The 12,760-nt window shown below is 40.4% G+C and overlaps 1 protein-coding gene across 3 annotated transcripts; it reads left to right on the forward strand.

The window, feature by feature from the left end:
- Nucleotides 1-357: 357 nt before the first annotated feature.
- tp53inp2b (tumor protein p53 inducible nuclear protein 2b) lies at nt 358-10,446 on the forward strand. Of its 3 annotated transcripts, none has more exons than XM_084917483.1 (4): nt 358-662; nt 5,073-5,423; nt 6,131-6,704; nt 6,799-10,446. In XM_084917483.1, the coding sequence occupies exons 2-4, from the start codon at nt 5,300-5,302 to the stop codon at nt 7,061-7,063; spliced, it is 963 nt and encodes a 320-aa protein (XP_084773609.1). In that variant the 5' UTR covers nt 358-662; nt 5,073-5,299; the 3' UTR covers nt 7,064-10,446. The 3 variants fall into 3 exon arrangements, with proteins under 3 accessions (XP_084773609.1, XP_084773610.1, XP_084773611.1); XM_084917484.1 differs by having other exon boundaries at nt 6,134-6,704; XM_084917485.1 differs by having other exon boundaries at nt 360-662; nt 6,548-6,704.
- The last annotated feature ends 2,314 nt before the right edge of the window (nt 10,447-12,760 follow it).

Below are 12,760 nucleotides of genomic sequence, written 5' to 3' on the forward strand. Positions count from 1 at the left end.
TAACCGGTTTGTTGCATCAGATTCCTCTTTCTCCTTCTCTTGATAGTTTAAATACTTTCATTTCCACATCCTACTTTTTCCTAGTCCTATATTAAAGACGTGTGAAAACAGACCCAGAGTCAGTTTACCTCCCCCCAGCCCAGCTTTCAAAAACCATGGATGCTGTTCGTGGAAGCTGATTAGAGTTCAGATTCCCAGTGAAGTCACCCTTTCCATCTGGGTGCAGGTTGACGGCTCATCTTGCCCAGCCCCCACCCTGTCACCAAGTAGACCGGCTTGTATCGGGTGTAATATTCTGATTGGCCGCTTTCTTTGGCGTGGGCGGGGTGATAGGCGTGGCTCTGAGTATTGTGATCTCACAATCAGCTGTTTTGTACGCTCTACATTCTGATCCGAGGATCAGCTGGAGGCAGCAATAAACAGGAAAATCTGCAGCGTAAAAACTAGAGGAAAGGAGGGGAAAGCTGCAGATGTTATGATCTGAAAACGTCCGTGTAAACATTTTTACACGAAGCCCTTCTTCTAAGAAGAAAGCCTTTTATTTTTATATAATGGTGTTCTAACTACCTCACATAAAGGCTATCCAAAGCTATGCTTTAAGAGTTGTCGTTTCTACTGTGTGTGAGATCTCGTTTACAACTTGAATAACACTGCAAGGGCAGGTAAGCTATTTCATTTTCTGTATTTTTTATCTCTATTTCTTTTTCCAGATTAAACGCTCGGTGTGTTTTGTGTCTAACTGTGCTTTCAAAGAGGCATCAGACTAACCTACATCTTTGCAATTGAACCTGCTGCTTTCCTTTTAAGGTTATTCATAAAAATATCCATCACATATCAGCTGTCGTGAAATCATAGGGATTCTTATTGAATTGCATCCCTTTGTCTTGGCCTGCCTTTGAGTGTGTGTTTTTTTCTTATACTATGAAATGACCTGTTAATAGGACATGAATAGATGGGGAAGCAGTATGTTATAGGCCCAAATAAACAGCCTTAGTTGGGTCGATTCGACGTCCTGCATCTACAGAAATGACACTAGCCTGCATATAGATTAATCCTATAGGACGCCAGCAGTCGTTGTTTTGCAAACTGCACCAAATGCTGGTGTGGAGTCAATGGCGGATGTTGATGTATTTGTTGCAGGTCGACCTTTTTAGGTTTTGAATTCCACTAAAAATACACCAGGCCTAACCTGAGCTGCTCTGTCAAATAACCGACTCGCTGTGTATTCAGGAGCCTCTCTTCTCCTGTCTTTCGTGCAGTGTTGCTGAGCCACAACTGTCATTGCTTTGACCCCTCAGCTGTAGCCAGAGCTTATACGGATAATTCATGTTTAACCTGGATACCCTGCGCAGAAAGTCGCGTCTTCTCTGGGCTCGTCGACGCTCTGGCATCGAGGTCGATGTTTTATTTTACATGAAGAGCCTATTCTTTGTGTTGGAAACGTAAACACCGCTGCATATTTTTTTCATAAGGGTTTCAAGTCCAGACGACAGCCGTCGACAACAGCAGCCGCTCTCACACGGATGGTTTTTCGGTACCGTGTTGCAAAATGCAGATCAAACACGAAAACTATGTCGACTGCAAACACACGATCAGAAAATCTCGATATTTTTCCCCTGTTTGTTATTCTGACCGATTTTCTTTTTTCCTCCGGTCGCAAAATAGGCTGGAGCCTCTCCGTCAGTGTCAGTGACGTGGCGTGACGTTAGACGCAGCTTGTTTTTACTTCTCGGGAGCCCCGCCCACTCCTCTTATGAAATAAATAAAATAAAAAACCTCAATCAATAGAGCTGCCTATAAATCCGGAACATATTAAATATATACTGTTGTGTTACTGCCACATTTTAATAAATCCACAAAACTTCTTGTTCAACATGTAAGAAGGCTTTCTTCTGCATTATTCATGCCAATTCTGTATCTGAGGTACAGTCTAATAAATATATATATATATATATATATATGTGTGTGTGTGTGTGTGTGTGTGTGTGTGTGTGTGTGTGTGTGTGTGTGTTCCTTTTGACCTGTAAGGTCTCCTTATTATCTAACAGCATCAGTGATCATATAAACTATAAATGAGCTAGAGTTACCCTAGAGGGCCAAATGTCACCTGCTGTCCCTGGCCAGATAAGGTATCCTAAAATAGAAAAAACAAAATGTGTTATGAAAATATTATTTACCTCACAAGAAATATTCAATCAGCTCTTATTTCCTACTGTACTGTACATGCCCAGCTACAAGCAGTGATAATAAAGAAAAATAAAGGGAAAATGTAATGAGTAGCGAGTCACTTTTACTGCTTTTAACTTTCAGATAACGCATATCTTTCTGCTTTTTTACAAGACAGTCAGCATCATGAATCTTTGTCATTGTGTTAATGGGTGGATTTGACAAGGTTTCCACAAAACATACATCATCTGGTCATTAGCCATCATTGTTTCTTTGGGTCCTTTTGGCAGTGTCAGTACCTATAAGGCCAATCAGTAGCTCTCAGTTAGCAAGCTAACAAAATGGTCAGGGAAGTGCTTCTTACGATGTTGGGTGTTTATTGTGCGGATCTCCTCTCCACTTTATGCAAAGCAGCACTGAGGCCTGAAAAACGTTGTTTATCAGAATTTACTTGTCATAGTCCCATGACTTAATGCTTTATTAGTCAAGGAATGCATTAATCTTTGTGCTGAGGTATGCACTGCAGCGCATCAGCTCAAAGACAGTTCCTCAAAAACATTTCATAGTCATTGTTTAGTGACTGAACGTTTTTTTTCTCACAAGATCTAAAAAACATGTCATGCAAACCAGATCTTTTTTTAAAATTAAGAGATAAGAGATAAGAAAGATAAGTCTTTATTGTCATTGCACAGTCATACCTAGTACAATAGTACAACAACATTGGAAACTGTCCTGCATCGGCACTATGCACAACAAAACGCAACACAAATAAGACAACACAACACAAGACAGTAACTTAACTGAATACATTTAAAAAAGAATGAGTGTATGACAGTAACTTAATTATATATAACAAGTTAAATTGCTTTCATCATTTAAAGAAAGGGCTTAAAATGTTTAGCTTTTTTTCTTTTTGCACCAGTTACTGCTTCACTTGATTTATCTCATATCTTATCGTATCACTTCAAGCACCTGACATCAGCAATCCCACAAGCATGCTCTGTATGACTGCAATTAGGATGTGTCTTCCCTTTTTTGCTCCGTTATCATGGTGATTCTCCAAATAAGGACAGAAACCCATCATGCATCCATGCATATCTGCTCCCATGACTCTTTGCTCTATAAATCCTTGTCTTTCACCTTATCTTTACTAACCTTCTCATTTATTTAGTGAGAAAGTTCAGCTTCATACACTTTACATTATAGTCAATGAGATTTCTGGGGCAAATGAGACTGTGGTTGAATGTGATGATTACTTAAATAGGTTATGGCCTGATATCGAACCTCTGCAACTTTGAAACTAGTATCTTTAGTAAATAAACACTAACCTTGAATTCACAAACAAAAATAACTGTGTCAGACAGTTGCAGAGCGTGTTGAACTCTGTGATCTCTTGGGTCTCTTTGCCCTATATACTCAGTTTAAATAAAACTCAACCATCGAACATGCAGAGCGTTGTCACATAAGCTAAACTTCAGGTTAACATTACATCAGTGTGTTCACGTGTAGTTCACATCCTCGTCCTTTGGCCTCAGCACCTGCTGTCACAATGTTTCTGGTTTTCTTTGCATCTTTCACATGTGCACACACACATTACTTGGTTTTGTAAGAGTGTGGATCTTTGTAAATATACCTTTTTTAGTTTTGCCTACTTTTTTCTATAGGTGGATACCAACACTGGACAGATACTAGCACGAAAAGATTGTTACTTTGTTTCACTATGTTGCCTTCTTAATTGTGTCTAAATACACGAAAAGCTGAAAGGTGTGTTTTGTTTTATTAACTAATAATTAATCACAACCACAATAAATTACAATGAAAAGTCTTCATTCAAATTTGCACAGAAATGCAAATGAATGCTGATTCAACTCACAAACCGTGACACACTGCTCTCCCCTACATAAGCTGCCTTTATAGGTTAAAAGTATCAGTATTGGTACTGGTATCAGTAATACTGGCCCTATATTTACTTGGTATTAGATGAATACCAAAATCTTCTTCTTCTTCTTCTGTGCTCTGCCCATCTGTCTAGAAACTGAGAGTTGATTGGTTTTCTTGACCTAATAGGGGAGGGCAGTGTAGTCATTACACACTGGCTTGCTGATTAACTCATTAACTCCTGTTTCTTATGTAACTTCGCAGTACCTTCACAGTCCACTAGGGGGGCCCGACCCACATTTTGGAAATCACTGCATGAGATTGCATGTAGTAACAAACCTGTAATTATTATTCGATCGTTCTCAGCTCTAAAAAATATTTCAGCATCTTTCAAGTATTTGTCCTTTTGTTTAGTTTCATCTACTATTACTGCAGTGACTGTAAAAAAAAAAACAACGCATTCATTAACACATTTACCTGGACAGGCAGGCAAAATTAGCAACTATCTTGCAAATATGAGGAGATGTTTAGCTGCTAAGGTCAAATATTCCCTCAGGGGTGCATGGCAACCAAAAACACAGCAGCCAGAAGTAAGATGCCAAATGAATGACAGGCACAGTGTTGATGTGCAGCCCCCAAGTGGTCAAAACATTTTTATTTTTTTTTTTAAAAAAGACAGTTTTCTGTGACCTTTCAAAAGTGTTAAGATATAAAGTGTTTAAAGTGAGTGGTCTTGAAGATTTTTTTTTTTTTTGAAAAAGCACTGTTGTTTTATAAACTCATTATAAGATTCCCACCTCTTCTAATTAACACGTTACTGTTAGTGTTCAAAATAATAATAGCAATTTTTTTTAAAAAGAGCAACACTTTTAATGCCACTAAGGTTTGAGTTTAGGCTAAAAACAATGACTGAATTGCATTTTTAAATAATCCTGACCTCTTTTGTTTCTTACTCTCTTTATCTAATGTATGTTTCATCTTTTCATTGCAACTAATTATCCTCTTTTTCCTCTCTCCCTCTCCCTCAGGCCTTTGCTCCAAACCAAGTGAAACCTTATATTTGCACTACAGAAGCCTGTCCACACCTGTTTGTCAAAACAAGATCCAGCAAGAGGGTTCAAGTTGGGGAAAAAAATAATCAAAGAACAGCGTAAAATAGCAACCGACAAGAAATTCAAAAAGGCAGCTACAGCTTTTTCTTTGTGCACCACAACAAAAGCACCAGAGTCATCAACACTTGACAATACGTGCAGCAATGTTTCAGCGTCTTAGCAACCTGCTGTTTGGAGAGGTGGAAGAGGTGGCAGCTGAGCTGAAGGGACCCAATCCATGTGTGACTGAGGCCGACGAGGAGGGATGGATGCTTGTCAATCTGCCTGGTGAGTAAGAGAGAGCATTGTGCTGGGCTTGTGTTGAAGGGATGGTTATTTTAAAAGCCACATCAAAAGTGAGGAAATAGTCAAATTATGCTTTGTGTGCTGCTGTGCATGTTTATGATACTGAGTAATATATGAAGCGTAGTGATAACAACAGTGGGATGATGAGATGGGGTGAAGTATTATGATAAGGGCGTGGCTCAGCTACACTGCCGCTCATCCATATTGCTGCCATGCCAAAGGTTGTGTTGTCCGTCAAATGGCGGAAACACATAGCTACCTGTGAACATGCATCTCCTTCCACTTTGTTTATGATCTTGATCATGACAAAGACAATTTTAAAGTATGAGAATGTGCTTTAATGCCTGCTCAGAAGAAGCCAAGCAAACAACATAACATAAAAGTACCTCTCAGCAGAGTCAAGGCAGAAATTATGTCAATGACATAATCACAGCTTTAGAGGGTCAACACAACTAATGATGTGACTCTTTTATGTTTCCTTACCCCTCCTCCCCCCTCTTCCTTTCCTCCAATTTTTTTAAATACCCTTACATTCCTCACACTGGTATGTGTGTGCGTGCGTATGTGATCCCTTCTTTGACCTGCATGGCTTTTTGAAAAATCTGCCACATTTGCATAACTTGTGCAACATCTTCCCCCACCCTGACCCCCCTCTCATCTGAACCATTTCATCGCTGCCATGTGCTCAGAAGAGTCTGACTGCATGATGCAGGTTGATGATGAGTCAGGAATCCCACTGATCGCACAATCATTCCCAGAGAATAACTTGTCAAATCGTCAAGACGCACGTACAAGGACTGAATGCCCGGCCCCTGTCCCCCACCCCCCTCACAAGCGTCGTAGGACACATAAAGGCCGGCCACAAGGTGCAGTAGCATTAGTAGACCCTGTGTCCTGTCCCAGCCCCAGCCCATCAGACATGGGTGCTACTACACCCGTGACCCTGCCAAGACGGGTCAGACTGTCCACGCCCTCCTCCACGCCATCAATGTCCCCAGGCTCTGGGAGTGAGTGTGGGGGCAGTGGGTGTAGCAGTAGGGCAGGCTCAGAGAGAGGCTGCATGGATGAGAGCTGGTTTGTCACCCCTCCCCCCTGTTTCACTGCAGAGGGAGCCACTGCAGAGGCCAGCCCGATGGAAGACCTGCTCATAGAGCACCCCAGCATGTCTGTGTACGTCTCCCCGAGCAACCTGTCCATGGTGTCCAACAGCAACCTGTCTGCAGTGGCAGAGGAAAGCATGGTTAGCCTGGGGGGCAGCGTGAGGTGAGAGCGATTGGCTAAAAATATACCTGCCCTTTATTCACTTTTTTCCCCAGCATCAGCATAACTATGTTATCTTTTCTCTCTTTTCCATCAGAGCTGCTGAACCAGCTTCGGTCCCCGCCACTCACGCCACTATGCCCACCAGGGTGAGCCGTGGAGCAGCTGCCCAGGCCGGTGCTCTGGCCAAGGTCACCCAAGTGGCCAGGGTCCAGCGTAGCAAAGCCCGAGTGGAACGCCGCCATCTGGGGCGCAACCGCATCCAACGCCAAAACCGCACCAGGGAGCAGATCCCTCGCCACGCAGCCCACACCAGAAACACCTTCCTTCACCAGCCCAGCAAGCGTAACTTCTGCCACTAAACTCCCCAGCGCACATGGGGCATTGTTTACTCTGAGGGCATTAGTAGTCACACATGAATAAACGCAGTCAACCACAGCATTTTTAATTTCCGTTGCACTTAAGATAACAGTAGTGTTTTGTTGTTTAGACATAATCTGACTTCACCTGGTAGCTCAATTCTCATTCTGGTGTTATGAAACCGAACCCTCTGAGTAGATATTGTTGACCTTTTTACTACTTATTGTCCGACGCAGTATCCAAACCACAAAAAAAGTCTTTAAAATCTTAAAAGAAGCTATTCGTAGTAATAATAATGCTTGAAAAGCACGAAAAACTTGATTTCTATAAAGTTTCTGTCCAATCTTGCCTCCCCAAGTTCATCCCTCCGCAGTGCATTTTATTTTAGAGAAATTAATTCAGCTAATACACCTCCGTTAAATGTATTTAATTATTTTGGAGACAATAAATTCAAATTGAAGTTTATTTTTCTCTGGCTGGAATAACAGTTTTCTGACTTTTCCGGTGAAAACAATGCAAGACAGATTTTTTTTTCTTTATAACACCAAAAACAAGTCATCATGTCTTCAAAGCTTTATGTTAAAGAGATAAAAGGATTCAATCAAAATATGATTTTCTTTTAGTTCAGAAGAGGTGGAAGGATATACCGTGTGTGACGAGAGGGAGAGGAAATTCACTAGACATTTGTTTCTCTCCAATTTGGTGCGCTAATGAGCAAAGTACACGACAAAGCCCAGGAAACATGAAGCAACCGATTTCATCAGAGGAAACCAAATGTTGTGAGATTACTCTCTTCTTACTTTGTGAAGGATAACAGCAAGTTGATGATGGCGAGAGCAAAACAGATTAAAGAGTAAAGCAAAAAGACATGATGAATTGGAACATAACTGAATGAAGACTGAGGTGGTTTAACGACAAAGGTTCACAGGAAAGTGTAACGTAACCCTCTGAGCAGCCTGAGTCCTTAAAATGTAACATCACATTTTATTGGAGAGCTTTTAGAGTACAGCTGCTGCTTTTGCATATTCAAATAGTTGTCGTTGGCACTTCTATAGTCATTAAAGATGAGGATTATAAATGCAGTGGAAATATCCAAGGCTAGCCTTTGGGTTACAGGGTATGGCAGGTGCAGAGCGGTATCGGTGGTAACTCATTATTTTGTTTTGTCATGTGTTTTTCTGCTTACTTTGTCTCGTAAACAGTCATTTTATTGGACTGTTTCTGTTTGCATGATTCCAACCGGAGAGAAAATCTAAACTGTTCCCTGCCAGATAAACAGAAAGTAGACATTTGGGCTTTTTAAAGTCAACACATTATAATCGTTTCTCCCCCCGCAGATCATAAAACAGCACGATTATCATTATTTGTGTCCTCTGTAAACTAAAGCAATGTGCCCAGCACACACATCACTCATTCTTTTACACAGTGTGTGCTGTGATCTTATGTTATCCATGTGAACACCAACACAGAGAGCATTTTTTACGTCTGTCCCTTTTATGGATAAAAGCACTGTCTTCACGGGACTTTTTTTTTTTTTTTTGTAAAAAGCCTAACACAAGCATCTTCATCCAGATTCAACACTTTCAACAAATATCATCTTCCTCATGGACGCGCAGCGCATTGCTGATATCTCCTTCATTGTTCTCATATTTCTTATTAGCACATGCAGCTCTAACAGTGTCCACTTAAAAATCTAGCTTACTGATATGTATTCAACAACAATAGTAAACAATGGTGCTGAAGTGTATACTGATGTTTGTAAATTATTTGAGAAATGGATGTACGTTTGCACTGTCATACATTTTGTGAGTCAAAAAGTTTTAGCGGTGTGCCGTGTGCTTGTTTTGTTTTGTTTTTTCCTTTTGTGATCATTTTTTCTTCTTTTCATTTTGACCCGGACTGTGTGTAAGGTGTCCTGATACGTTGAATCCTACGAAAAAGACACAAATATCTGTCACCTTTTTCTTCTTGTAAATATTACAGAACAATTTATAATGCTTTGCTAGATATCATAGTCTCTCAGGACTCGAGTCCACATTATTGTGTCCAACGGGACTGATGAGAATCCAGTCTCTGCCGCATCTCTGTGCTCGCTTTTTAAACCAGGAGGGCCACAAGTGGTGTCATTGCTCCATTTTCAGTGTCACCTTGTTGAGATGCACCATTTAAAAAAGAAAAAAAGATATAGGCTCAGAGTTGACGTGCCATAGGCAAACACTGCCCTCCAGAGGGCCCACTCGACACAGCACCAGCTGCTGTGTAAATGCTGTTGAGGGTCCAGTCTTATGACCGTACTGAAGTGTTAAAAGGACAGACTGAGATACATCGAGAAAATAGATGTCCTGTGTGGTTCTTGAGTCACATGCTAAACCTTTTTTTCTGTCAATAATCCTACAAATTACTTAATTTTATTAAATTACAAATGTTTCTGCTTTAAGGGTGGCTATAATGTATCCTGTCAGTCTCTCAAGTGCAGCGGGTGTATCTGAGGTGATGAGCCTGCACACATACACATCAAGATATCTCTGTTTCGGCTTTCACACTCTCTCCAAGGGGCTTTTACTATTCTCACTGTGCCTCAGAGGAAGCATCTTGTTTGAGGGGAAAACAGTAAAAACAGGTTAATGATGAGAGATCACAGGTGGATTATGGGTGCACGCCAAATCGCCGCAGATACCTCTGATGCTGCAAATTTCATTTACTTTTATTTTCTGTCCTTTATCAGCAATGAAATGTAAAAAGGAAACATGTTTAGGTATGTTGTGTGTGATTATTGCAATGTGTGGTTTTAGGAGGCAAGGTCATTCAAAACTTGCAGGGGAGGGAGTGGGCACCCACTGTGTTGAGCCTATAGCAGATGTGGGATGTGGATAGTGACAAAATGAGGCAGTAGACATATAGTTTATATATTTTAAAAAAAGAAATGTATTATAAAAATACAATAGAACATGCTTGTATTTTCCCATATAGTTATTAGAAGAGTTGTTCGACAATATAATATTTTAAATGAAAGCGTTGAATGTCTGGGGAGTTTCACATGTTTTACGTCGTGCCCTAATATGACGGCAGCTTCAAAACACTTGGGGTTTCCCCCCCATGTTACATCTCAGTTAGTACACCCTCCCTCCCCTCCATGAAAATGAAAGATATAGACATATAAAATTTGATGTATCTGATATCTATGGTGATTGTGCCTTTCACTATTTCTGCATGGTTTTTGTGATGTACTGATTTTTTTTTCCACACCCAAAGCGGACAGTTGTCCACTGACAGGCAAGACCTATGCAAAAATCAACGGATGGGTTGTCCAACATCCATTCAGAAAACACAGGTACCCGCCAAAAATACCCCCCACGACAATAACAACAATAAATGCTCAGGTTAACACCTGAATCTCGTGTCATTATTTTCATGTGGGACAGCAAAAAGAGGTGTTGGAATGCAGTCTTATATAGGAAAGCTTAAAAAGGCCGTAGTACTTATTATTATAACACTCAGTGTTATTATTTTATAGCCTAACATTTAGAAATAATGCATAAGCACCTGGTTGAAAGCGCAATAATTGTGAATATTAAACTATATATGGTAAATGGCCTGCATTTGTGTAGCGCTTGGACCCCCAAAGCACTTTACACTACATTCAGTCATTCACCCATTCATACACACATTCACACACTGGCAATGGCAAGCTACATTGTAGCAGCTGCCCTGGGGCGCACTGACACACTGACAGAGGCGAGGCTGCCGGACACTGGCCCTCTGACCACCACCAGTAGGCAAACATGGGGTTAATATCTTGCCCAATGCCATATTTGGCATGCAGCCAGGAGGCAGCCTTCTGATTAGTGGCTGACCTGCTCTGCCACCTGAGCTACAGCCACCCACTATATGGCCTGTGACTTGGCATTATAAATATCCAAATTGGTTGGATTATAAAATTTTATAGCTGAAGTATTTAACCAAATAATTGTACAGTGTAGGGTTAAGGTGACCAGATGTCCCTCTTTAGCATGTTTATTCCTTGTCCCCCTGTCCCACATCTGGAGACAATGTCCCACATTTTGACTTGTTCTACACTCCTTCTAAAGTCTTTCTTTTACCAGACGTGTGTGAAGGGAAGACTTTTTATGATATTCAAAACACAGAGGGTCAGTTTGTTTAATGCCTGTTTAATGTTTTTGTCTTTTTTTTCCCCTTAAGTATATTTTTCTGTTTCATGCAGGGGCAGTGACACAATATGTATCTGTGTCATAAGCAAAGTTTTAAATTTGCCATATTTGGCTCAAAAAGGTATGCTAATCTAGTGATACATATGAACTGAAAGTAAGAATGCATTAGCATAGAGAAGAGCAGCTGAAATAACACTTAATATATAAAGTGGAATTTATAAAGACTGTTGTATGAGAGCATGGACACATTGTATTTGCTTGGAGAGAGAGCAGGGGACATATTTGGCCTGTGCTTGCTATTAAACATTATAAAACCATACACATTTTATCAAATTTCTATTTGCAAGCTAGACATGAAAATTTCATTGGTGGCATTGATGATGTTTTCCTCTCTGCCCACCAAAAACACAGTGTTTGCTTTGCATTAGTTTGCTGAGACCTGGCTACCAAGTAGTACACCTATTTGAATATAGGCAGTTCTTTAAGTGTCTTAACTGCTGATGAAAGTAGGTTTTTTTGTAGGCAGATGTAACTGTTTGCAAAAAGGGAACAAGCGAATAGACAGGTGTGGTTAAAGAGAGTACTGTCTGTGGACTGAAACTGGGTGGAGTCCTGTTATGCTTAGCTTTGAGTACATTAGTCCAAGCTGAGCAGGAAACTTAAAAGGCTGACGAGGATTTAAAAAAATAAAATAAAATAATTATGTCACACAGCAGGGTTTTTCATTGTTTTAAACAAACCAAAATACGTTTTATTATTTGGATTTCTCAAAGCTGCCACTACTGTTTGTCCTGATCCAGCACAGACTGCTGCTGTCTGGTAAAAATGCAAACCAATGTGCAAATTACAAGTGAACAAAAGAATCTAAATGAAGCTTAATTTGGATAGCGCCTCACGTACCTTAAAATGTTCTTGTTTCAAAACCTAACCCAATGACCCTGAATGTTCTAACAAGGACAGCGCCTGCAATGTTTTAACGCTCTGAGGGGTTTGCTGCCAGTCAACATCGGGCCCATTACTCCCCCCTAGCGGCCAGGAGTACTTCCGGTTTCTTTCTCGCGGTCATTCACTGTTTATGATATGTATGGAGCGCATTTCTCTTAATGTGTGTGCCTTTACTCATACATCTGTTGACTTTACAGTTCTCCGCTATTACTCAGCTCTATGATATGGCAAGTTAGAGCCTGCCCCCCAAAGCTTCCTCCAAATATTTTTAATCATTAACAACAAAAGAGGATCCAAGTTAGAATGTAGAGACATAAAGGTCACCATGATAACATTTGCAAACACTTCTTTGTTTACTTTTTCCTGTTTAAATCGTGCTAACAAGACTCTTATCAAGTTAGTTACTACTTCTCCACAGTCCAGCCCTTTAGTCGGTGCAAGAAGTTTTCAGGAATTTTAAAAATGTCTTTGAGTGCAAGAAAGTAAGATTAATCACTGCTACAGAGGATGTATTCATTAGACACTGGGGACTGACAGTTAAAAAAGTCTAAGTCAAACTAATGGTTTTTGAAGTATAGGGAAACA

This window comes from Perissodus microlepis, chromosome 20 (genome assembly GCF_051167445.1).
Source record: "Perissodus microlepis isolate ML-2025 ecotype Zambia chromosome 20, ASM5116744v1, whole genome shotgun sequence".
In the NCBI taxonomy this organism is placed as follows: Eukaryota; Metazoa; Chordata; class Actinopteri; order Cichliformes; family Cichlidae; genus Perissodus; species Perissodus microlepis.